General features: G+C 36.4%; 2 protein-coding genes and 4 long non-coding RNA genes across 12 annotated transcripts; 1 reads left to right on the top strand and 5 right to left on the bottom strand.

Moving 5' to 3' along the window:
• The first annotated feature begins 1,145 nt into the window (after positions 1 to 1,145).
• On the top strand, positions 1,146 to 23,043 carry LOC129738687 (uncharacterized). Of its 4 annotated transcripts, none has more exons than XM_055729944.1 (3): positions 1,146 to 1,207; positions 1,354 to 3,090; positions 3,163 to 4,239. In XM_055729944.1, the coding sequence occupies exon 2, from the start codon at positions 1,432 to 1,434 to the stop codon at positions 2,785 to 2,787; it is 1,356 nt and encodes a 451-aa protein (XP_055585919.1). In that variant the 5' UTR covers positions 1,146 to 1,207; positions 1,354 to 1,431; the 3' UTR covers positions 2,788 to 3,090; positions 3,163 to 4,239. The 4 variants fall into 4 exon arrangements, with proteins under 4 accessions (XP_055585919.1, XP_055585918.1, XP_055585916.1 ...); XM_055729943.1 differs by having other exon boundaries at positions 1,280 to 3,090; XM_055729941.1 differs by lacking the exon at positions 1,146 to 1,207 and adding an exon at positions 22,647 to 23,043 and having other exon boundaries at positions 1,218 to 3,090; positions 3,163 to 3,655.
• On the bottom strand, positions 3,527 to 4,912 carry LOC129738692 (uncharacterized). The gene is made up of 3 exons (XR_008735602.1): positions 4,547 to 4,912; positions 4,388 to 4,483; positions 3,527 to 4,324 (listed from the first exon to the last, which is right to left on the bottom strand). It is a non-coding gene; the product is annotated as an uncharacterized LOC129738692 (long non-coding RNA).
• On the bottom strand, positions 7,532 to 8,556 carry LOC129738689 (uncharacterized). Its single transcript, XR_008735597.1, has 2 exons — positions 7,881 to 8,556; positions 7,532 to 7,820 (listed from the first exon to the last, which is right to left on the bottom strand). It is a non-coding gene; the product is annotated as an uncharacterized LOC129738689 (long non-coding RNA).
• LOC129738691 (uncharacterized) lies at positions 9,253 to 11,435 on the bottom strand. Of its 2 annotated transcripts, XR_008735601.1 has the most exons (7): positions 11,068 to 11,435; positions 10,903 to 10,992; positions 10,747 to 10,821; positions 10,532 to 10,669; positions 9,995 to 10,238; positions 9,689 to 9,761; positions 9,253 to 9,441 (listed from the first exon to the last, which is right to left on the bottom strand). It is a non-coding gene; the product is annotated as an uncharacterized LOC129738691 (long non-coding RNA). The 2 variants fall into 2 exon arrangements; XR_008735600.1 differs by having other exon boundaries at positions 10,747 to 10,992.
• Positions 12,221 to 15,901, bottom strand: LOC129738688 (uncharacterized). Of its 2 annotated transcripts, none has more exons than XM_055729945.1 (3): positions 15,798 to 15,901; positions 15,427 to 15,568; positions 12,221 to 12,502 (listed from the first exon to the last, which is right to left on the bottom strand). In XM_055729945.1, the coding sequence occupies exons 1-3, from the start codon at positions 15,873 to 15,875 to the stop codon at positions 12,408 to 12,410; spliced, it is 315 nt and encodes a 104-aa protein (XP_055585920.1). In that variant the 5' UTR covers positions 15,876 to 15,901; the 3' UTR covers positions 12,221 to 12,407. The 2 variants fall into 2 exon arrangements, with proteins under 2 accessions (XP_055585920.1, XP_055585921.1); XM_055729946.1 differs by having other exon boundaries at positions 12,389 to 12,447.
• LOC129738690 (uncharacterized) lies at positions 18,771 to 24,067 on the bottom strand. Of its 2 annotated transcripts, XR_008735599.1 has the most exons (10): positions 23,840 to 24,067; positions 23,507 to 23,782; positions 21,934 to 23,445; positions 21,721 to 21,869; positions 21,548 to 21,660; positions 20,471 to 20,690; positions 20,005 to 20,246; positions 19,513 to 19,675; positions 19,329 to 19,446; positions 18,771 to 19,257 (listed from the first exon to the last, which is right to left on the bottom strand). It is a non-coding gene; the product is annotated as an uncharacterized LOC129738690 (long non-coding RNA). The 2 variants fall into 2 exon arrangements; XR_008735598.1 differs by having other exon boundaries at positions 21,548 to 21,869.
• Between the last annotated feature and the right edge of the window lie 1,347 nt (positions 24,068 to 25,414).

Here is a 25,414-nt window from a genome sequence, read left to right as displayed (position 1 = left end):
AATCTATGATTTTGTATTCCAACGTAGCTAGAACATTCAGGTAGATTGTTTTGCTCGCCAAAAGTGGATGATATTTTAACCGTATCCAATAATGTAGCATGAAATATTTGTTCGAAAAAATCGCTCTTTTTGAATGGTAAACATGCTTAACAGCCCTTTCCCCATATGGTACTTTAACAGATAATCATAATACAGATTGTTAATATGGTCTGTGTTATTGTACATATACTGTTCACTTTACAATAAACGATAACGTTTAGAGACAATATAGAATATTCTCTATATATTGTAATTGATTATGCGGGTAGTGAATTGTTGAATTTCAAGCCAGTCTCAGTGTTTAAAACTTCTTAAGATTTTATTTTTTGATTCCCTCAATGTGATAACATTCCTACGGTTGAATCAGGTGAATCGAAATTAAAACATCTTAGGAGGTTTTAAGACCAGTTCAAAATTCATCTTTCAACTATTTTTAGTCACTGGCTAGAGAAGATTTTTCATTTTCACCTGAGGTGTACCGCTACCTTTATTTACTCTGTTAAATTTGTACATAGAACTAAATTTAGCTAAATGGCCTGCAAGAAAAAAAGTTAGAAAAAACACAATACTCAAAGTGCTGCATGATAGAAACAGCTGGATCAACTTATAAAACTGTGGCATTTTACTTTATCTGAAGTGTCGTGTTAAATTTTGAAGAATATTATTTTATTATTAATTTTGCAAATTTTGAGTCTTCTCCAAAGTGAAACAATCATGCTGATATTTTTTTTTTTTTGGAAATTTGAATATTGTGCAATCTTTTGCTGTCACAAAAAGCGGTTAGCGAGTAGAAAAATTAAAAAAAAAACTAATTTCAATAGGTACTGATTTGAAATATAGCACAAATGTCACAATCCACAGATCTAAAGTGTGCAGTCCCATTTTGTGGCTGCGGATAAAATAATCCACACCCTCATTTCTGACACTGGAGATTTTTGAGTGCACAAATTAGTTATTGTTAATGGGACTTTTGATTGCTGTGCTAATAACTCTCAATTGAGTACATGTGTCCCACCGTGTGATAAAAACTGATTAACATGAGTTTTTTCTGCTAACAGTGTTCACTGTGTTTTAGTTGCATTTCTGCCGTCATATTTGATGGTGGCGCTTATTTTTTTTGTCTCCCGGTTTTCATAAGAGTTTGGAATCTTTATATAAACTATTTTTGGTAAGTGCCTCCTTATTTCGAAACGACAAACTGAACTTGTACCGGATATAATAATTCATGGCGAACCTGTAGAATTCGTAAATTCTATAAAACTTTTGGGAATGAATCTATCGACAAATCTCTCCTGGTCACATCATATTCTACAGATCAAAAAACGCACAGCACCGTATCTCAATTTCCTTCGCAGTATTGCCGGCCAATATTGGGGAGCCCACCCTTCTACAATGATACACATATATAAAGCATGTATTCGGTCGATCATTGAGTATGGTTCAATATTTATGACACAACTGAATTATAAGGATAGTCTAATGCTGGACAGAATTCAGTGGGCATGTATCCGTGTATGTTTAGGGTCAACCAAAACTACTCATACAGGATCGCTAGATGTCTTAGCTGGTTTATGTCCTCTAAGCATAAGAAGAGATTCCTCGGCGCTGCGGTTCGTTAACAGAAGAGCATGTTTGAACACATGGCATCAACAGTTTGTAAATCCAAATTTGGAAACAAGATCCTTCACCACCGGTTTGCAACGAGCTCTTCACCACGTCAACGATTTTTTTCCTCTACAAAACACGCTGGAACAACTGCCCTGTTTTTTGTACAAACCGAACGTACGGAAAACAGTGCTTTCTATCGATCTTTCGGTGATGGACTTACGATCACAAGAAGCTTCTACCGCTGCTTTAATAGACACTTTGCTAGAGGAAAAATACTCAGAAAGTTCTATTATAGCAACAGACGGTTCCAAGGATCTACTAGGCACTGGTTATGCAGTCGTCAACAATTTTGGTGCTCCAACATGTAGTATCAAACTCCCTTCCACAATGAGTGTCTACACGGCGGAACTGCTTGCTATCAGGAAGGCAGTTTCTATCATCTCTGATCTGCCAGCAGGTAAATATGTGATTATCACTGATAGTATGAGTTGTCTTTCTAGCCTTCAAAACAACAAAATGAGTCCATCGAACCCCGTTGCATGGTACGATATTAAAAAGATGACTACAATGGCTCAACAACAAGGTTCTGAAATCCATTTTCTTTGGGTACCATCACATCGAGGAATCCAGATGAATGAATGGGCTGATCAAGAAGCAAAACTGGCCTGCAGACATGGTTTGCCGGACGATTACACGTTCACTGTGCATGATGTCTCCTTCCCAACTGTTCAACACGCTAGACAACGGTGGCAAAGTGCATGGAACGCTGGAGTTAAAGGCCGTTTCTGCCATAGTATCCTTACCAACGTTACAAGTCATCCATGGTTCCATCAACTGCAACTCGATAGGAGAGAAATAGTTATTTTGTCAAAACTCATAAGCAACCATTCACGGTTACCTGCACATTTGTTTAGGAATAGGATAATCCCCAGTGATGTTTGCAACTGTGGCGCGATAAACGCAGACCCTGATCACTTCCTGTTTGCTTGTTCGAACTTCAGTGCGAAAAGAAATGCTTTATGGAGGATTCTTGTGAACAAAGGCGTTGTTCCTGATACACAAATCTTGTTGAAGAAACGTGATATTGAAATTTATAAAACAGTAGCAAAATTTTTCGTAGAATGTAAAATAGATCTGTAATTTTCTCTGCTTCCAATACCCACTTGGCCAGCTATGTAACAGAGGTTAAGCCAAATAGATGTAGGAAATAAAAAAAAAAAAAAAAGTGAAACGAAAAGCTTTTGGTGGCGGTTGTAGTTCACCGCAAATAATTTTAATTTTCAAATCAATGGCTGAAATCGTCGAAAGTAATTGAATCTGGTTTCACATTGCTTGTTAAACAATTTTTTGCTCAAAGATTTATTTTGAGCTTCTTCATCTGTGCATCGAAAATGTTGGGGCCATCCGCTCGGAACGTTAAAAAAAATTAGCTACGAAATCCAGGTAAGTAAAACTGAAAAAATGAATCCTTCCGTTATCTGACAAAGAGGAAACTTTATAGAGGCATCATTTTAGAAGTTGGCCGAGATACCTGTTCGGAATTGGAAGAAGCTGCCAACAGTACTGGAGAATCGGAAAAATTAAAATAAAGAGAACGGATCTGCGCTATGGCACCGGTGGATTGCAGGCAAACTTACCATCAGCGTTTTGAATATCAAGACGTATTCTGTTCTTTATCGGGAGGTAGAAGCAGATTTATAAAAAAAAATAGGATCGGAAGACAGCTAAATGAGCGTCAACCGACACCGTCGTGATGATCATCTACTCCGGGAGCTGAAAACGAAAAGATTTTGCGACGAAATTTATGCTTGTGAAACAATGAAGGATTAATACAGGCAGGTTTAGAAGATCAAGAATATTTGACATACTTTATTGTTGCTTTCAAAATTACATACTATTTTAAGGTAAAAACACATCTGATTCCCATCTGTGATATGATAGCCATCCAGGACACAATTCACTGGAGGCGGGTGGTGGCTTAAAACATGCATTAATACTAGTATGTAAGGTAATTACTATAATCATCACCGTTAATGTTAATTTTTTTGCATTATTATTATCTTTATCTTTATTGGCTTTTTATTAGGTTATAATGTCATTTATTTATTTTTATAAGTGCTTCTAATTCGGTGTTCAAAATTTCATTCTATCGCCAGGTTAAATTAACTTCACACTTCACTATACGTGACTATACGGAAATATGACCCCGGAAAGAAAATTTGTAGAAATCAAAAAGACTTCTTACACCCAGCAGAGACGGAAGCCGTTATTTCAGGATAACCACACCCAAAATAATCTGCACGTCGCTGCTACGTGAAAAACTACATAATTTTTATCCAATTGATTTTCACGTAATTTGTACGAATAAAATAAGTAAACGCTCCCCTAATAGGAATTTTGTTCTATGGAGATCACGTTCAATTTACGTGAATTTTTAATGCGATCAACGTGTTATGAAGATGAAAGCTACTTGAAATGTGTTTAGTACCGCAATGATATTTGGATCCTTTCTACTATTTTTTCGTTTCTACTTCTGGCAATAAAATGAAAACAAATTGAATTCCATCAAAATTTAAATTTATTTTCTTCAAAATTCTTCACACTGTCACTACACTTAATTCATTATTTGATTGAAAACATATTTCCGGAACTTTACATCGAGTTGGTTTGTCGAATCCTGTAAAAAATAGAAAATATTTAACAATTAAAAATAGAATCATTAAAATAATATATAATTTACCTTGTTAGGATCAGTAGATGCAAACTTTGGTGCTTAGGCTTCTTCTCACGGCCTTTCTTCGGCTTCCCAACGGGTCTCTTGAAGCTTTCTTCGAAACTGTAAACAACAAAAACCACAGCTTAAATTGAATTAAATTTCGACAGGGAAAACAATACACACTTCCCATTTTGATCCCGAGGCTCGGATTTGTATTTTTCGTGTTTGGGACCCGCAGAACATCCTGTGTGGTGTACTGCTTGTCTTGTGACGCTTAATTCCTCTTGAACTGCCGCATCCAAACAAAATCAAGTTAGCTAAATGACAAAAATTCCCTTTTCCAATAGGAATATACCACAACATGCTTGAGAAAATTGCAAAAAAAGGTTTCAAGCCCATTCACCTAGACTTTACGTGAAATTCATGTGCCAGTAATATGGAAGTACAGTAGTTACTACAAAGCAAACGTAGAATCGATGGGATGCTACAAAAGCTTAGTTTACGTGAAAAATCCCGTATAATAAATTTCTAAATTATTTTGGGTGCAAGAAACGCAGCTACAGTTTGCACGTCTATCAGGGTGCACTATGCGCCCTGGATTACGTTTCACATGAAGATTTTCTCCTGTACAGTCGTTTAATTCCTCGGTAGAAGAAACATTACCGCTGGTAGCTATACGAGATGCATGAGGGATAACAACCAAGGAAATTCTAATGACTGTTATCCCGTTCAACATGAGTTGCCGCGAGACGCCGGATTCTTGCGTCTTGGTTAACTAATTGGTACGTATTTGGAATTCAATTCTGATGAACAACTTATTAGTATTATTTTTTAACTTTTCAGCGGCATTAGTGCACCCTTATAAAAAAACCCTGGGTTAGCTGCGTGTTATTTAATTGGACGGCAATGGAGAATTTTCTCGACCATGAACTCCGGACACGGTCCTAGGTGGCGGTGTCTTAGGCGGGGAAAGCCTTCCCGTTCTAAATAACAGCTCGCACATTAGCTTGCAGATGCCGCCAAATGGGGAGCACCTTCCGGAGGAAGCGCGAGGATGGCCATAAGTCCGATTGGCCCTTCCGGCTTCTTCCATGGAAGCAAATCCTATGATTTTGACAATCCTCAAGGAGGCAGGTCGATAAGTTGGAACTTGGATGTCGGCTTTTGGTCTGCTAGATGGATGCAATTTGAATTTAAGAACTAGGAAATTAACTTATAAACGCGTTTAAATCGTGTGTATTACTTGCCTTTAATGTTGTTATTGTGCGGAATAAAAACATTTATTTTCGAGAAGAGACTTTTTTTTAAGAACTTTTTTTGACTTTTCTTTTGCAGAGAAATTTCCAAAATGCATGGACATCCCCATGTCAAAATATACACACGGAAAATAAAAAAAAGGTAAAATTTACCTTTTTTGCGAGGTGAATTTTTTCCACCCCTCTTTCGAGGTAAATTTTACCTTTTTTTCATTCACCTAGCAAAAAGGTAAGTTTTACCTTTTTTCAATTCACCTAGCAAAAAGGTAGATTTTACCATTTTCTCATTCACCTAGCAAAATAGTAAATAATACCCCTTTCCCATTCACTGATTTAAAAGGTAAATGCTTGTTTGTTTGATTGGTTTCTTCAATAATAATTAATTTAAAAAAACACAATTCATGAAATAATTGGTATTTATTTGAAATAAATGGGGACTGTTACCTAATATTTATTTTTGAAATATATCACCGTGTTCTTTAAAAATTGTTGAGGCAATTCCCTTGTTCGCCAAGCTAGTCAGGTCCGGCTTGTCCGGAATAATATCTGAAGGCTGACGGGAATACAACACGAAGCTCCGTGGGCCGATCTGAAACAAAAGCAAAGTATTATGAAGAGAACCAGCACAACTAAATGAAATCTAAGAAAACACTTACCATTTTGTTACGATTTTCACATATTGTGCACGAAGCAGAACTTGTTCCTAAACGGCAAAACAGCTTAACCTCAATAAACGGATTCGTCAAATAGTTACTTTTTTTCGAGATGATTTGTACCGTTTTGTTTAGCTCAATCCAGGTCAACTTCACCTCGCTACGAGGTAAGTTTTACCTTATTTGGATTTACCTTTCTTTCTAGGTGGATTATACTTTTTGATTCAGCTCAATTCAGGTGAACTTCACCTCGCTACGAGGTGAAATTTACCTTTTTTGGATTCACCTTTTTTCTCGGTGAATTGTACCTTTTTTCATTCTTCGTTTCAGGTATATTCTACCTCGCTGTGAGGTGAGTTTCACCTCGAATAGGTAGAAGTTACCTTTTTGGCTTTTGCGAGCATTCACCTTTGCTGTCTCGGTAAATTTTACCTTTTTATTAGAGCAAACGCACCAATACGGGAGTATACGCGGCCCGGTTTTGCTCATTTCAGCGGACCGGTTTTGGTATACACACCCTTTCGCGCACCAGGCGTTAGCATATTTATTTTAAATTTAGCATTGCACTGAGAAAACTTTTTGCAGAACATCTTGATCAAATAATATTATATACGGACCGAGTAAATTTTCTTAGCCGTGAGTTTTTTCGATTAAATTTCGATTGGTGCTTTTTCGAAAAGTTAAGTCATAGTCGACATCTCAGCATCAGCAGCCAAGCAGCTTCGACCGACCAGCAACCGGGTCCGGTGGCGGATACAGCCGAAACTTCCGGGCAGCAGCAGCCGGAATCAAAGTCAGCAGAATCTGCGCGAAATATTCCAGGTGCTGTGGAGTTCTATCATCAAGTAGAAAGTATTCCACCGCTGGTCAGAGGCTTCGGTTTCTGTGAGTTGGACCCGTCCGGCCTGGAGCGAGATGAAGGGCCGTTTTCGTCATTGCCCCGGTTCAAGCCTATCTGATGCATCCTCGATTTGATGCACCTCATCAGGAAGCGACTAATACGTCACCGAAACCGCCACGAAAATCGTAATGGACGAGATGCTTAAAACAGGAAAATCCTAAAACGAAGAATATTCATTTTGAACAGTTTGCTGAAGCTTTCTAACTCCGATCATAATGATTTTCTAGAAAATGTACAGATTGGAAGTTTTCCAGAAAAAAACAAATATGGACAGATTGAAAACCTTCGAAATAAACTATTTATAAACCTATATGATGAAAATCAAGTTCTTTTCACGTTTCATTAATATTCGAAACACTTTATGATACATTATTTATTACAGTTCAATAGTAGAAAACAACACTTAACAAATATTTCAAATTTAACATGTTTGCACTGTTGTTCGACACATACATCATCATCCAGTACGCCATCCTATTATGTTTTTGAGCCACTGTCTCAATCGATTAGCTGCTCACTGATTAGAAGGCCAATTTGAAGCTGACCTAGTCCTCCAACTGGGTTAAGTTGTTCGACTTTCCGGAAGACGTTTCCAATGCCAACAAACGATATCAAATTGTATCCCCGAAAGCATTTTGCAGACGAACCTTCAAAATACAAAAATATAGTTGGCATGTGCTGAACCAATTTTATTTTATCATATTTACCTGATATTTTAGAAGCGCTGATTTTCATTTTTCCTATTTTTGTATGTATTCTGGTTCGCTATGCGTAGAGCACACAGACCAATAAAATCACAGCTACACGACCGGAACAATGTTTATCAGAATCGGCCACCAGCGAATATTGAAATTCGAGAACGGAGACTTTTTTCCTTTTAGCAATCCTTCGGGTCGAATCGGCGAACCATGGAGCTTCGGATGAAATCACGAATGAAAATTTCTTTGTTTTTTGAACTGATTGTGGTTGATGTTGCTGTTACTTCGAAGATTGATTTGAAGTTATTGAAGGCCATGATTCTGGTTCGGAGTTCCGTTGTTGTTAACCCTGGGAGATGCACCTTGATTGGAAAAATTTCTGCTCTTCCCGTAAACGAGTCTGCCGGTTCCACCACGGCCGGTGTTCAGTGGACCAGTTCGACCCGATGCGCAAAATGGAATGTAAACAAACTCTACACGCTGAACGTCGTTTGTTTAACTCAGCATTAAACGGTAAAATTTTTTCAGTGCCTGTTTGCTCTCGCCCCTTTCTTGTGAGCAAATTTGGTGATTTTATCGGTCCCGACGGCAACGGCCCTATTTTGCTCACCCATATACCAACCCCCGGTGCGGTATAAAAGTGATCAAACTCGTGAGCATTTTCACTTTGCTCGCGATTGCTGCGGATGCCCTTATTCTCCGTGCAGAATTGACTAACTGGCTGAAAGCTTTCGAATGTGTAAAAGCTTTTTGCTCACGCTCTGTTTAAAGCGCCCAAACATAAAACTAAGTGGAGACACTTTTCTCGAATCTGTTTGGATTTTTATACAGAACAGAGTAACTTTGTTTACCGTGCACTTTGTGAAGTCCAGTAGAGTGTGAACTGCACAATAAAAAATATTAAAAATATTTTGTTTTAATTACTCTGACATTTGACTTACATTAGACATTAGAAATATTAAAAAAAAACTATTTCAATTATTTAAATTTATGCACCCGAATAATTTCTTGGCGTGTAATGATCCAATGCATAAAATTTAATAACCGAGTTATTATTTTGTTCAAACAAACGCTTTGTGATTTGTGCGTTTGAGTCCCAACTAAACGGGTATGAGCACGTGCTACACGGTAAACAAAGTTAGTCTGTTCTGTATAAAAATCCATACAGATTCGAGAAAAGTGTCTCCACTTAGTTTTATGTTTGGGCGCTTTACACAGAGCGTGAGCAAAAAGCTTTTACACAATCGAAAGCTTTCAGCCAGTTAGTCCATTCTGTATATTTTGACATGGGGATGCCCATGCATTTTCAAGATTTCTTCAAAAAAGTAAAAATTAATGAAATTTCTCAAAAAAAAAAGGTACAAAAATTTCTTCTTCTGCGTAGCAATAAAATTTTTATTCTCGATTCAATATATAAACCGGTCATCCGAGTGCGGGAACACTGTTTTTAATTTCTTTTCAATTTATTTCGGCAGGAATAAAAAAGCAATCATTAGCTCAACTTTAAATATCAACTGGTACCGATTCACGTCTATGTCGCCAAACCAAATGCCAAAAAGGAAAGAAGAATCTGCAAAAAGAGTTTTGAATAATTGTTATTATTAGTTATAGTAAACAAATCAGTCACAACTGTTACAAATTAATTTAACTAAAAATAGGATTTTTGTAAATACAATGATATTTCGAAATTGAAAATATTTCAACTCTATTTTCAAGTAGAATTTCAACTAAAATTTATTTTTTTGACTTTGTTATATTGGAATCTTAATGTATGTCTGATTGAAAATTAAGATTATCTCTTAGGAGTTTAAATATACCTTTTAGAACAGTTCCGATAAGCTGACCAAAATTCAACGACCTGTTCTCTCAAGCTTGCATGATGGATTTTAGCTGTGGATAAAATCAAAACTTAATGAATATTTTTCACCAAAATATCAGAAAGCAAAATCAGGGTGTTGAATCAAATTTTATTCAAAAGATTGGAAAGTGAAGGAAAAAACTGATATCAGACTGCATTTTAGTTTCATTTTACAGTCCAAATCTCATGGAAGTTTAATATCTATTTTATAATACCACGCATTATCCTATCTATTATGGGACTTGTTTACTTTAATAATACTCACATATTTGTACAGATGGGAATGCAGTACAGAGATCAATTTCTCGGTTCCAATTAGGCTACCTTTTCAAGAATCCACCGCCGTCGCTCCCAGGCACAGTCCGGTTTCGGTTTATCTTTAAGGGAGAGTTCCGAGGAGCCCAGATATTTATCGCATTTTCTAAATGACACAATTTAAAACTATGATTGGCAAAGTCGTCGAAGTGCGGTTCAATAAAATATGGGTCAATGCCGAACAGGAAATGCACCTGGGGAAAAGTATGAAATTTCAATCTTTCAAAATCATAAATGTTTAAAATTTGTAAAAATCATGTAAAAGGTGTAACAACAATACTTAAAAAAAATGTAAAATACAAGGAGCTGGTATTGTTTTTGGATTCACTACAAACTACGCAATACTAAGATAATTTGAGTAGGTATATGAAATCATAAATAACAATTGTACGTTGAAAATCGAAAATTTCGATTCAAATCATTATTTCAGAATCTATTAAATATTAAATCTTATATTCAAAATAGTCCTTATTGAAAGTTTTAATACCTGTTGATTTTCATGTTCATTGTCGTATCCATATGATCCGGGGAGTGTATTCCTAAAGATTGTGCTGTTCATATTACCATGGTTATTTGCTGCAGTTTCACTTCCATCGTGCCCATAATTGCATCGGATTTCATGGCGCTGCACCAGTGAAAAAAAAAAACAGAAACTAGAAAATGTTTAACCCTTTTTTTGCGAGGACTACGGCGAAAACTTACATCTTTCGTCGCTTTTGACAATCAATTAGATTGCATTTTGTCTATATGATCTATTGACTATTCCGAGCCAGTAGCCTTTCGATTCATGATAAAAAAAAAATTTATCAGATTTTGATGCACAGAAGAATGGTGCATGAAAGAGCTTGATGGACTTACTCGATAGGGTTCGGATTGGCCAATACAGCTCCAGTGAAATCCCATAGTTTTCGATATTTTTTTCCAATTCCAGAGAATCAAGTTCAGCTTCTGAAATCGTGATATAGGTTGAACCGATTAGACATGGTTTTGTGACATTTAGTAAAATAAAGACCGAATTCTTACCTTAAAATCTCTTACTGACCACACCCAGGAAACGAAATTTTTTCCGCGTGATTTGAACCACAGTGCCTGTCGTTAACCGTATGTTGTTCGGTCTCATATTTATATTTTTAATGACCGCAGCTGGCTTATTTTTCGCCTTCACGCAAAAGAATCGCCCTCAGATTACCGGATGACTCTCTGGTAAATCCACCGCTTAAGTTTTCCAAAATTCGTCCTTGATTTTTCCCGAAACCTTGTCTCGACCATTTCGCAGGATTCCGTTCGCGATGTTCCAGCATACCAGTAGATTTTTTAGTTTTTGTACCGCTATTTCCGCCGAATTCTGATAGTTTAACTCTAAAAAGTTAATTCACGGACCTCCATAAATGTTTTTTTTTCTTATTAATTGTTTTCTTCTTGCTCTTTTTTCATTAAAATGCAGAAAAAGCTCACAATGGGCGATGGAATCGAAAAGTTATTCTTTCTCTCCTTAAGAAAAACCCGTAAGATCTGTCAAAAGTTGGGTGAAATTTTAGCTGCATCCCGCTTGCACTAATGCAAAACCATCACCCAAATTCTGCAGCGCTTCCATCGCCTATTAGCTTTGAACATCCCTGTTCAACAGATTCCAACAACAGCAAACTTTTTATACAGAGCTGCATAATCGAGTTTTAGTTCAAAATTGTATATTGGCAACCCAAAACTACCCAGACAGGAAAAATCGCCCGAAATCGGCCCGATTTTTGTCCGTACATCTGCTCGATCGGTCCGAAATCGTATAAGAAATCGGGCCGAATTTAGTAGAAAATCGTGCGAAAATGAAACACTTTTTCGGGCGACGATAAGTTTTTTCAACCAGTTCGAGCAGATCAAATGTCAAAACAAGCGGACCGTTTTCCAACCAAATCTGAACGGTTTTCGAACCGTTTCTGGGCCGATTGCCATCGTCCCTCCGAAATAAAGGACCGATTTCGGGCCGAAACCGAACGGTTTTTCGAACCGTTTCTGGGCCGATTGCCATAGCGTCCATCCGAAAAAACGGCCCGATTTCCGACCGAAACCCAATGATTTTTCGAACCGTTTCCGGGCCGATTGCCAAGCGTCCACCCGAAAAAAAAGAATCGATTTCGTACCGAAACCGAACGGTTTTTTGAGCCGTTTCTGGACCGATTAGCATGGTTGCCATTCATTTAGGTTTTTCGGTTTGTTTACAAAAAGCTAGAGACTTTAATTTCATTTGTTTTTTATTTTTCCGTTTTTTTCTTCTAATTTATTTTTTGTTACCTCTTCTGCTACAAGACATTGCGATGTCTGGCGCAAGCTTCTTCTTGTTAGGCAATTCGTCCATTTTCAGGTATTGATTAAATCCTTGGGATGACAACTACATCATGCGAAATCCATCTTCGGGGTACAATGTTGTGAAGAGATGGCTTGAAGGTTGTTCGAGTTTTCCAAACTTGACGCGAATTCGCCATCATCAGAAGGCAACATGAAAAGAAATACAAAAAGACAAGAGAAAAAAGGAAAAGCAAAATAGGATGTTAGTTCATATCATCTATCAATATATAATAAGAAGCCAGCTCCAACTTATAATAAATCTAACTTAAATAACGTGATTGATATCGTCTACTTATAAACAGAACAGGAAATTGATGAAGTGGGATTGAAAACTTGAAAATAATTATTGAACCTGTAATTTTTACGCTGTAATTTGTTTTGAACGGTAAAACTACGACAAATGTCATGCTCCTTTTTGTTACAGGACATTTGTTGTAAAATCAAATCATTTTTTATTTAATATTGTAATTGTGCTTTATTGATTTAACGTCAGCCCATCGATATAAAATCATAGTTACACAGAAAAAAAATCTGAATCCTTAAAAGCATTGAAATTGAAAACCTTGAATATTACCTGACAAAGAAAGCGATTTTGTAATGTAAATTTACAAAATAAAAAATAATTAAACCATTTGAAACACTGAAATTGAATCACACTAATGTTACATGACACAGAACAGAATTTGCTAATGTGAAATTCCGTCATTTATGATGCTTCTTTTTATTTACATCATATATGATGTAGTTTTACAGATAGTTTTTATGTACACGAAAAATATGAATCCCTAATAGCACTGAAAAAGGAACGCAATATTATTACATGACACAGAACACGATTTTGTCATGAAAATTTTATCAACTTATGACACAGAACGCGTTTATGCAATGTAAATGTATAAATGCATTTAAATTTAAATTTCATGTAAATATTTTAATTGAAAAAGCAAATCGCTCAATTCAGTTGGTTCACATCGCGAGTTCAAGAAGACTTTCAAGTTTTCAGAGTTCAGAAATAATTAAAATACGAAGAATAATATTTTTCAAGGTGATCCAGTAAATTCTACGCTAGGAATTACTGCAGTTATTATAAGGAGTGAAATATTCCAGGGCACTCGAAATATTTCAGACTGTCATTCTCTCTACTTCTTTTTTCTGTCGTTTTTTCAGTTCTGTTTACTTTTTTGGTCGAAGCTAAAAATTCATTGCCCTAATCCAAAACCAAAATAAATTTATTGTAGGAAGTGGAATGCGTGGGTTTAGTTGATTTGATCCACCAGTCACGACAGTAAGTAGTGCCGATTTTGGGCGGAGTAGATCGATCTGAAACCAATCCTTTTTTTATTTCAGAACGACGAATGATATTAATAAACTAGTCGCTGCCCCACAGATAGTTTCTCCCTAAGGTTCTTGGACCGCAGCAGTTTTTAGCTATCCAGTCGATGGTCACCTGATAAAAATGAGTATTCCACAAAAAACAGACGCGGACCGGATTCAAACGACTAGCAGTTGGCGGAAGAGCGTTTCCGAAAAGTCTACATGTGCAATAAGAAACTCCCGGCATGGAGATTCTAGTGGAAGACACCATGCACTCATGCTTCACAAAATGGCTTGGGTGCTAGATGGTAAGAAATTTATTATCTTAATTTGGTATTTTTGGCGCTTCTTCCAATGATCTCTACTTAGAAACAGATATGATTTAATAGAATATTTGAGAAAGTTTCCTGATTTTTGTAAGGCGATCATTAATAAGAAATTAATCCTATTGCAGTATTCACTCAATTGCATCTATTCCGGTGTCCGGAGAGCTGCTGTCGGAGATGTTGTTCGTGTTGGCAACCGCCATAGAGACCTGTGTCATCAATTAAAAACGGCTCTAATGAAAGAACCATTACGGGCAACTTTAAAAAAGGGTAGGTAATTATAAGCAACTTTTCGAAGCAATAATCTATATTTTCAAATTCTCCCTACAGTTTGTCGTTGCGGTTTAAATGAGATGAAAAATGTGTACAGCTCCCTGGTATTAAATGCACATTTCGGATACTACTGGTGTTAACGTGAGTTTTTTGCCAAACGTTATGTCCAATAATTTACGTTTCACTTTAAACTTTCAGGAAAATTGAGCCGGACGATGAAATCGCAGTCGAGAAAAAAATCTATGCTGGTTAGCTGCAGCAACTCCAATACAACTTTGTCCCATCGCAGATATACTTCAAATGAATAATTAAGGTAAGACATTTAACCGATTGAATCAGCCCGGTGGTAACTGTGTCATTTTATTTTTCTACAGATTTTTGTTCACGCCAGCAAATGTTTCGTCTTTCGTAAGCGGAACGTCTTTGATTGTCGAACAAAACCGCCGAGGAGCCGTAAGGCTGCGCTTTTCAATAACAAGGAGAAGTACATCGAGCAATCCGTCCCTTGGAAACAAGTTGATGAATTCCATATCGTATGTAAGCAAAAGTAATCAAAATGTAGATGACCAAATGTAATTAAATTTTAATAAAAAAAATCAATTAACAAAAATAGGAATTATTTCTTATTGGATTAACAAAAAAAACCCTACAAAAAAACAAATCTGTAAAATTACATCCCATATGATGTAAACAAAACGAAGCGTCAAAAATTTCCGTGCGAGTTGAATATTACACGTTTTTTATTTTACAGGCGTGTAATATTTAACTTGCACTAAAAATTACATCATATATGATGCTTCTTTTTATTTACATCATATGTGATGTAATTTTCCAGATTTTTTTGGTAGTGTGTAGTCTGTACTATTCTATTACTCTCTAAAAAATTATTCTAAAGAGAAAGCTGACTTAAATGAAGAGATAGTGTTTTCTGTCTGATAGGTAGTGCTAAATCAAAACGATTTTTTTTTCATTACTTGTTGAATTGTTTTAAAGGCAACAACTTTCAGTTACACGTAATTATCAATATTTTTTTGTGTTTATAGATTGGATTCACAAGAATTAAAATTTAAATCTTGAAAAAGATCAGTTTAGTAAGTAAATAGTAAATAATTGTGACAACGGTACTCACCTTGCTTTCCTTTTGAAGTATAACACCGAAAATTGATGAAAAGTAATCCAAGTGAAGCCACCACCTCTGAGCGTGCCTGGGATCCGGATCTGGATACCGTACCGTGTGGACATTTCCTTGGAATTCGATGGATCGATGTTTTCTATGGGGACGATAACGGGTTAGAAAATTATTTTGATAAAACTTGATTATTTAGAACTCAATCAATCAAACATTTTCGAAATTTGTTTCTTGAATTGATCCACAAGAATTAAAATTTCAATCATGAAAAAGATCATTTTAATAAGTACATAGTAAATAATTGTGACTGCTTCCCTTTTGAAGGATCACACCGAAAACTGATTAAAAGTAATCCAAGGGAAGCCACCCACCTTAGAGCGTGTCCGGGATCCGGATCCGGATACGATGTCCGGGATAGCATTCCACCAGAGCCTGTACAGTGTGGACATTTCTTTGGAAGCTTTGTTTGCATGGTTCGATCCCGAATAGCCAAGATCGTGGTATAAATATGACAAAACAATGATTTTGAATTTAACAATAAACTTCATAATAATTTCAAAATATTTATCAACCAATTTTTATGATGAAATTACCATGATTTTTAAAGTCACCGTGAAGTATATCGTTTATTCAAAATATTTCATGGTGCCAAATATGTCAGAAACACGAACACTGTACGGTATCACAGTGATATTCTTGTGATTTTTATTGTTACAGTGTACTTGATGGTGAAATAAAAATCCAAACCACGCGAAAATTGGTAAATTTACTCATTTACATTTTTCCGTGTAGCGAAAATTTTTCTCGCTCCATAAACGTCACTTTCTTTCGGAGGTTGTGGCTGTTATTTTCGCGGTCGGAATCAGCTAATCCGTACTAAATCCGAAATCAAGCAGACCGGATTCGGAAATGAAAATGATGGCTCAGCTGTGTAAGTATACTTTTTTATATATTGATTAATTTGTAGGATAACTTTGCAAAAACTTATTTCCAGGGTCGGCAAGAAGATGGCTCAAGCTCCGCCGATATGTTGCAATTTATCCGTAGTGCAGATAGTTTGCTGATAGCCTTTGGAAAGAGGATAGTTTTTTTTAAACAATTTCAAAAACTTGAAAAATAAAAATGAAACACAAATGAACGAGTTTATTTTATTTAGGAAATATGAATTTAAAATGAAAAACAACTGAAAACAATAATATAAAACCGTGGAATTTCACGGTCCTGGAATTATGATAAATTGTGAATTAATATTGATGTTCACGATCGTTGAACCATTGAAATTCAAGGGAAAACTATGAAATTCACAGTTTCTTTGTAAAAAGTGGAAGCTGAAATAACCATTCGCTTCATAGTTTTTCGATTTGAAATGTATGGAGAAAAGTTGATTTTTTTATTGTTAAGTTGCTTAACAACCCCCTTTTTTCATGGTAAATTTTGCTAGAACCATAAATTTCACTGTTTAAAAATATGAATTTTAAAGTCCATTCATGGTTTCATGTACCATGATTCGCATAGTTTCAACCATAAAATTCATGGTTGCGTGAAAATGAAATTCATGGTGTTTTCATAATGTTTTTCTATTCGGGATGTTTTCTATGGGGACAACTAAGGGTTAGAAAATGATATAAATAAAACTTGATTATTTAGAATTCAATCAATCAAACATACCTCGCTTTTTATTAAATTATCGCCGGACAATGGCTTCTTCTACATACCGCTAAAAGCATTTCTGAAAAGAAACAGCGGAAACGGCAGAAACAGAACTGCGACCAAATTTCACAACACAATTTACAACAATCACGCACCAAAACGAAACACGCACCCATATTGCTGCGATTGAAAACTGCCTGTGTTTCGTTTTGTTCATGCAGCACTGCGATAAATATCGTCTGTTTTCGAGCAATCGAGCAGTTGCAAATGGAATGGATGGAAATCGAGCCGATAACCGACCGAATTCTAACCGCTAGAATTCGAGTACCGCCATGTCTGTTTTGCAATCGGCCCGATTGAGCAAACGTTCCTGACAGGGTACTCAAAACTGAATTGAGGATATACAAATTTTGAGCAACTACCGATTAGTTATTTTGAAGGTGTAATCGCAACACATTTTATGAATAACTCAATTTTTCCGTGTAGATTCTTCAGTTGCAAAATGCCGCTCAACTTGACTGCATGCAGATTCCATTCTTTTCGAATATGTGAATCATCTTCAAAGAGGATGGAATCAGTAGCAGCAATTTATTATAAAAGGGAAAGTGCATTTGTTTTGTATGCTATGGTCAATAATGCACATTGACCATAGAGCTTATACGAAAATCAAACGATTTTCGTTTGCTTTTTCTGATTATTTCTGCTTTAAGCGTTTGCCTTTACGTCCCGGCTCAAACTTTTTTTTCTGACCACCAGATGTCGCTTCCATAACAATCCTCCCATTTCTCAATGCATAAATTTTAATCGCAGAAATATTTCTCAGAGAGAAATATCCCAGTAATTACACCATGAGAAATATCCTTGTGCGTAAAGAGGGAGAAACGTGAAAATACCTAAAACTTAGGGCATCCGCAGCAATCGCGAGCAAAGTGAAAATGCTCACAAGTTTAATCACTTCCATACCGCACCGGGGGTTAGTATGAAGGTGAGCAAAATAGGGCCGTTGCCGTCGGGACCGACAAAATCACCAAATTTGCTCACTAGAACCCAGTCAGGAAAAATCGCCCGAAATCGGCCCGATTTTTGTCCGTTCATCTGCTCGATCGGTCCGAAATCGTATAAGAAATCGGGCCGAATTTAGTAGAAAATCGTGCGAAAATGAAACACTTTTTCGGACGACGATAAGTTTTTTCAACCAGTTCGAGCAGATCAAATGTCAAAACAAGCGGACCGTTTTCCAACCGAAACCGAACGTTTTTCGAACAGTTTCTGGACCGATTGCCATAGCGTCCATCCGAAAAAAGCACCGATTTCGGGCCGAAATCGAACGATTTTACGAACCGTTTCTGGGCCGATTGCCATAGCGTCCATCCGAAAAAAAGAACCGATTTCGGACCGAAACCGAACGATTTTTCGAACCGTTTCTGGGCCGATTGCCATAGCGTCCATCCGAAAAATCAAACCGATTTCGGACCGAAACCGAATGATTTTTCGAACCGTTTCCGGGCCGATTGCCAAGGTTGCCATCCATTCAGAATTTTCGTTTTTTTTTTCAAAAGAAATTTTCAATGTTTTTGTTTTTTTTAATTTTAAGTTTTTCTAATCCTAATTTATGCTTTTAATCATAACTCGTATTAAACATAATTGTATAATAATAATGAAATAATAATAAGTTATAACAATTATTATCACAATCATAAAATTTTTCCACGTTTAACGTTTTAAATGTTCTTACTAAATTAAACTTTCAAGATCGAGTGAAGATTCATTTTGAGAATTTTCTTATGTAGTCTCAATGCTACAATTCTATTTGCCTACAGTTTTTTACATGAGCTATTCAAAAAATCCTATTATTTACATTTGGAGGTCATTTTAGGTCTTGGTTTTCTACTATTTTACCGAGTTTCAATATAACTACCTAAATTTTTAACGTCAAACTGTTTAAACTAACTTCTTATAAATTAATCGATACGGTTGACTGCTGGAGTGTTGTTGATCCGGCTGTTATGATGATTGCTGTCGTTGTGGTTGTTGCGTGGCCGGCTTCTCGGTCAGTTCAGCCCAACGCATGATGGCACATTCTATGACCGGCTGTGCCCACCGGCGAATCGTCATCGTTGACCATTTCACAGTTGTCAAAGATGAGCAGAACGTTCATTAAAGAAATCCTGTGATTTATAGCTATAGAAGGATGAAAAAGAGAATTGTTAAAATTTAAAATAAATTTTGATTACAAGTTTCAACAAACATACACCATTGCAGGTGCTCCTTGATCGTCGACATATCCATCAGATACTTGATGACCTTTTTGTACATGGGGAACATTTTGGTGCCCACTTACAAAAGAAACGGTCATGATTTCTCATTCACCTACGGATACAAAAGGAAAAGGATTTTCAAACCATTCAATAAACAATTAAATGTAGCCGCAAATACCTCCAGCTCCTCCAACACGGTCTTACACGGGCTCCATTGCTTCGAGAGCCAAACAACTGTCATACATCGACCAGCTGATTTCCCGGAGTAGTGGAGTTATAAACCGTAGACCTCCGTAGACATGCAATCGTTTGTTGAAGTTCATCAAACATAACCAAAAAGCCTGAAAAAATAAACAAAACAATTTTTGTGAATTATTTATTTTACGGCTGTAAGAACATTACATTCTATGATACGAGTTTTTCAAGCATTGAAGATTAGTAGAAAATAAGATGTTAAAATAAGTGAAGGTAAATTTTTAAGTTTGAAACTTTTTATCACAAAACTTGGTCATAAGCAGTTGTAAGTTGTTTATGCCGAAATTTTCTTTTCATCCTCTATCTGTCTTTAATCTTCAATGTTTGAAATATTTCTACAAGCTGCAACAATTAAAAATTAACAAACATGCATCAGTTCCACCACATGTTGAAACATTTTTACTTGAAAACTTACCCTCGTGGGAAATCGAAGATAAAAGAAATCGGAATGTGACCGCCGTTGCAGGAAAACATTTCTGAACTGTAGGGACTTTTCGTTCCTGCTGCTGTTAGTGCCACCCGTCTGATCCAACGAACTAACGAAGTGATACCGTTGTTCCATCTCTTGAAAGAGGATGATTCAGACTCGGTGTCAGCCGTAGATTAGCTTATTCCATGCATGCGTCTCAAGCAGGGTAACAAACTTCTTTTGTCAACCTGAAAAGACAAATTGAAATATATTTATCAAAATTGAGTTTTTGAAATCGTTTTCGAAATTTTTCTTATTTCCAACTTATTAAATAGTATGTTACGCTGTGCTCTTTAGCAATCTTCATTTTATCAAAAATCAACTAATAAGTGATATAAGTGATATGTGATTATAAAATTTTCAAAACTATATTTAACAATATTAAAAAATAATTAAACTCCATTATACTTACATGAACACGGACAAGTTGCGATTAAAACAGAGTGGGAGGGCAGCTCGTGGGGCCATCTCAGAATAACGAACAGTTGTTTGAAATAATATTGGTTAGCCATAACCAGATTGCCGAGTACTTCTAAGGTACTTACACCTCTGGAAAACTTTAACCATCAATTCACAACCGAGTTCCCGAAGAGATTTTTCTTTAGTCGTGCTTTCATTCTTATGTATAAAACCTGCAGAAAGTATTAATGTAAATCGATATTATTTAGTTATATAAATTTATTTAAATAACTCTAATCTTTGGATTATTAGAATTCCTTACGAGAAAGACAATCAATTAAATAAACTAGTTTTAGTCCGAAGCAAGGATTCACATTTTAAATAAGCTTTATTCAAAATTTCAAATTTAAGTTTTTGGTGTTTTACATTTTTGCTTAACATTTGAATGTATGAACTGTAATTGTATAAAATTCAATTTCAAATGACACGCTAAAATGATTGCGTTACAAGACCAATACTTTCATTTCGAACTACATAATTGTTAACAAAAGTGATTAAGTGAGTGAGTGAGGGGGTGTTAACTACACACTACCACTCTTTAGTTATCCGTTCTGGGTGTATTGCAGTACCAATAACGACTTGGTTTCCTACATTTCGACTTTTTTGAATCTCTCACTCTCCTTATTAATGTCTTAAATATCCAGGTAGTTATCCCTCAAAATGTGCATGTGAACTAACGAGCTCATTACAATATTTTACACGGATTGGAATTGTCATTAGTTTGCATAATTGCATATTGAATCGAAGTTTTCAGCGATGGTGATGATATTCTGATGTTAACAGTTATTTAATTTTTGTACCTTAAATCTGGTTTCATTCAACTTGATTGAGTAATTCAAGGATTCAGTAACCCTCTAGAGAGAGGCGTCTGAGAAACTAACCTAACTTGGCCTGACCATCTAGTTAAAAGGCAACAGCCATATGGCTAGGTCAAAGTACTATGCATCTTACGATGGTCAATCAGATGTTGCAGTAGAACATGTGAAATACAGGATGATTTGTTCATCACCAATCTCTTAATGAAACTCACTTGAGAACACCCCAGCTGATGCATAGGTATTTGATGATGTTGTCTGGTCTCTCACGCATCGCTTCAGAACGCACGGCGTACCTTTAGGTTGAAAGATTTTTCCATACCGAAAGCTGAAAATAAGTGTGAGATTATCACTATCGGAATCATACACGAAATTGATGAAAACTTACCGATAGAGCAGCCATAATGCACCCTAAGTTCGTTTCTTCCTGGGTACAACTATTTAGCAGTCACAGCAGATTCTGAATCAAATCGCAGCTGACAAATATGGATGGATGGATAAATAACATTACACCGAAGAACAGTTCCTTTCCGAAAGCTGAAAATTAACGTGAAAATGTTACGGATGTCACAGATGTTCGATAGCAAAAATGTAGACATACCTGGATTTCATTAATCTGTTGCTTCAAGGTCAGTACTTCGAAGGATAATTTCAAGAAATTTAGAATTCCAATGAAAAACATGAAATCGATGAAACGCAAACCAGAAAACAAACCCTAGAATGAAATCTCAAGTGCACTTTCGTTACGTCGTATGAGACGTTTTTTAAACAAAGAGTACTATTACAAAAAATACAAACACTAACATAAAATAGTCTCTACTTCTTTTTGTTCAGAATATTTGTTGTCTGGACAACATATTCAGATTTGAAATTTAAAAAATAAAGTTGTTTTTCAAACTTTTGCAGACGTTTTCTGTGAATTATTATTATGGTCATACGACGTAACGAAAGCGCAGGCGAGAAATGCAGAAAACGCAAACCAAAACAAAACAGATAAAATTGAGAGAGGATGTTCGCCATGGGCGTCGATATTGCTAAAATAAAATGGGTTTATCATTTTTTAACAGATGATGCTACATTTTGTTGAAAAATTCAAGTTTGTTTCAAATAAAGCAGTGTTCATAGAGAAATAATTAAATTTCAATTAATTGTAATTATTTTTTAAAATTATATTTTAAATCCGTTTGATTTCAAGGTGAATGACTGGTTTTTTTTAGAAACTCATCGTTTCGAAGTTTTAGAAGCTACGCAGTAAGACATGCTAACGGTCTTAGTTTCTTAATTTCTCACATCTCATTCTCAATATCACTGCAGTGCACCGCTTATTCGCCAACGCATTATGAGTTTGATTGGAAAAAAAATCCTCACATAACGTCGCGATTATGTACTCGATATGAAAAATTACCACCGGTTGAAATAAAAGTTTCCCCCAGCGTAGGCAAGTACTCTAAGTGATTGCGCATCCCCTCAACAAGATGAACTGTAAAAATATTGCGCGAGTTCTCCGGAAGTTTAAAAAAAAGCTGCCAAAGGTGAGTTTGTCAAAAAATTCTGCGATAGCAATCTTAATGCTCTACTTGATTTCTTCTTTCAGCCAAAACTGTTTAAAAGTTAAATATCGACCTAGCTTAAAAGCCGCTTCTACCCTTGGAATTTAAAATAAAAACAAGAACAATTAAAGCTCAATGCAGGATTCTGTTGAAAAATTTGAATGAACGTCTATGTTTACCTTTTTCAATGAAAATCTATGTGAAGTTTTGTTCGGTCTTTCGCATGTGGATTAAGAACATGCTTGAAAGTTACCTTCATGTTAAATATTCGTTCACAAAACAGATGGGTTTAGCAAAAAAGTTATCGAATAAATTTTCCAACACATGTGGCCAGCGCAGGATTTCTACTTGGGTACATACATTGCTCTCTAGCACATCGTTTCAAAAATTCATTCCACCAATGCAGAATCTCGAAATTATTTAGGTCAATTGCAGTAGTACCACAGATCAAAGTACCTTCTAAGCAATCACTGATAAACATCTGCAACAACTAAAGTTCGGCTCACTTTAGAAACTTGATCGTCTCAACAGATCAAACTATCCACGGAGGGTTCTTCTGGTTGCTAAAAAATTAAGAATATTATTATAGTATTGTAACGAAATAGTTAATTATGTAAAAATTACCTGATAGGCAGAATTGCTGCAATAGGATATATCTCCAATGTCGGAAGTGTGTTCACTATGACTAGAGAATATGAGGGCAGCTGTTAAGTTGGCAGCAGAGCAATCGGCACACTAGCCCCGAGTATTCCGACTGGCTTGGACAAAATATACGCTTCGTCTTGATTTACAGAAATGGTAAGCCTATAGTCCACGCAAGGCAAGACGCGCTGGTACTGCTCCGGTGTTTTTTCGGTCGGAAAAAGGAGTTTGTCCTTGCATCTGCCGTACTTCGTCGAGCTGTACGAAGACAAAAGAAAATGAAATTTTCGCTAAACAAAGTATTTTTTCACTTACTTTTACCGCTAAGTTGTTATAGGCCACGGTGCGATTGTTGCGGTGCTGTGTGTGGCCATTTACAAGTTTTCTGGTCAATTTTATACGGTTTTCTGGAAGCGTACGGGGCCACTTGCATTGTGTGCCACCACCTTAAAGCGGATCCGGATACGATGTCCGGGATGACATTCCACCAGAGCCCGTACCGTGTGGACATTTCCTTGGAAGCTTCGTTTTCATGGGTCGATGTTTTCTGTAGGGACGATAATGGCACATAATGGGTTAGAAAATTATGTAAATAAAACTTGATTATAACACGCCGGCGTGTTCGTAAATTGATTTTTTGGGTGATGCATCGATTTTTTTCAAATCACCTTCCAATGCTTTTACATGCAGTTTGTTTAATTTACGTACGCCAGCATCGATGGAAAAAATCACTTCGATAGAAAAATCAATTTAAGAACACGCCGTTAGAAATCAATAAATCAAACATACCTTGTTTGTCATCAAATTATCGCCGGACAATGGCTTCTTCTAAAGCCTAGTCCACACTAGGCAACTTGGACTGCGATTTCGGTTGCTGAGACTTGTTTTTGTTTACATTTGCATCTCGTCTCGTCTCAAGTCTCCCTACAAGTATGGGAGACCTTCAGCAACCAAGATGTAAACATAAACAAGTCTCAGCAACCGAAATCGCAGTCCAAGTTGCCTAGTGTGGACTAGGCTTAAGCGCTCAAAGCATTTCTGAATTCAGAAACAGCGGAAATATACAAGCGAAAATAACTGCGACAAATTTCACACCAAACACGCGCCAAAACAAAACACGCCACCGGATTGCTGCGATTGAAAACTGCTCGTGTTTCGTTTTGTTCATCGCAGCACTGCAAAAAGTATCGTCTGTTTTCGAGCAATCGAGCAGGCGGATGGAAATCGAGCCGAAAACTGATCGAATTCTAACCGCTAGAATTCGAGTGCTGGCATCTCTGTTTTGCAATCGGCCCGATTGAGCAAACCTTCCTGACAGGGAAAGGGGCGAGATCAAACATGCACTGAAAAAATTCTACCGTTTTAAGCAGAATTAAACAAACGAACGGAAAGCGGAAACTTTTTTTTATTGCGTAAAAACTAATTCCATGAAATATTTCCGAAAAGCCCTTCAAGTCCGACGATTGCTTTCTGAAAATTTTGATTGTGCCTTCCGTGTAGTAAATATTTTACTGACTTTCACAACCTTGAGTGAATAAGCTTCAAGGATTTTTCTCGGAGTAATAATAATCGAGACCAGTGCGCTGTGCAGGATTTTTGTATCCAACCGTATGGGTGGCATTCCATTACTGTCCCTACCAATTCGGCTTTCGAAACGAGGTCTCTCAATAAGTTTGCAACTAATGGGACCCAGTTTTTCGGAACAGCAACTATTTCAGTCAGCACGTTGGACAGAAAAAGAAGATAAAGATTTAAGCAGAATTAAACAAACGACGTCGCAGCGTGTGTATGTTTGTTGATATTCATTTTAAGAAAAAATGTGTATGAGATTAAAATTGTGGATGGATTTTTTTTAAATAACCAGTTGAATTCGCAATTTCGTTACATTTT

The sequence above is a fragment of the Uranotaenia lowii genome, chromosome 1, assembly GCF_029784155.1.
Source record: "Uranotaenia lowii strain MFRU-FL chromosome 1, ASM2978415v1, whole genome shotgun sequence".
In the NCBI taxonomy this organism is placed as follows: Eukaryota; Metazoa; Arthropoda; class Insecta; order Diptera; family Culicidae; genus Uranotaenia; species Uranotaenia lowii.
Note: the sequence above shows the minus strand (reverse complement) of the source record. Positions and strands in the feature narration are given on the sequence as shown.

Bases quoted from the DNA above. Each gene is read 5' to 3' on its own strand.
- LOC129738687 (XM_055729941.1), top strand. From the start codon at position 1,309: ATGAATCTATCGACAAATCTCTCCTGGTCACATCATATTCTACAGATC.
- LOC129738688 (XM_055729945.1), bottom strand. From the start codon at position 15,875: ATGTCCACACTGTACAGGCTCTGGTGGAATGCTATCCCGGACATCGTA. The intron at 15,569-15,797 runs GTGGGTGGCTTC...TCGTCCCCATAG, and splicing joins GATCCCGGACACGCTCTAAG to AAAACATCGATCCATCGAAT. The intron at 12,503-15,426 runs GTGAGTACCGTT...ATTCGCGTCAAG, and splicing joins TACTTCAAAAGGAAAGCAAG to TTTGGAAAACTCGAACAACC.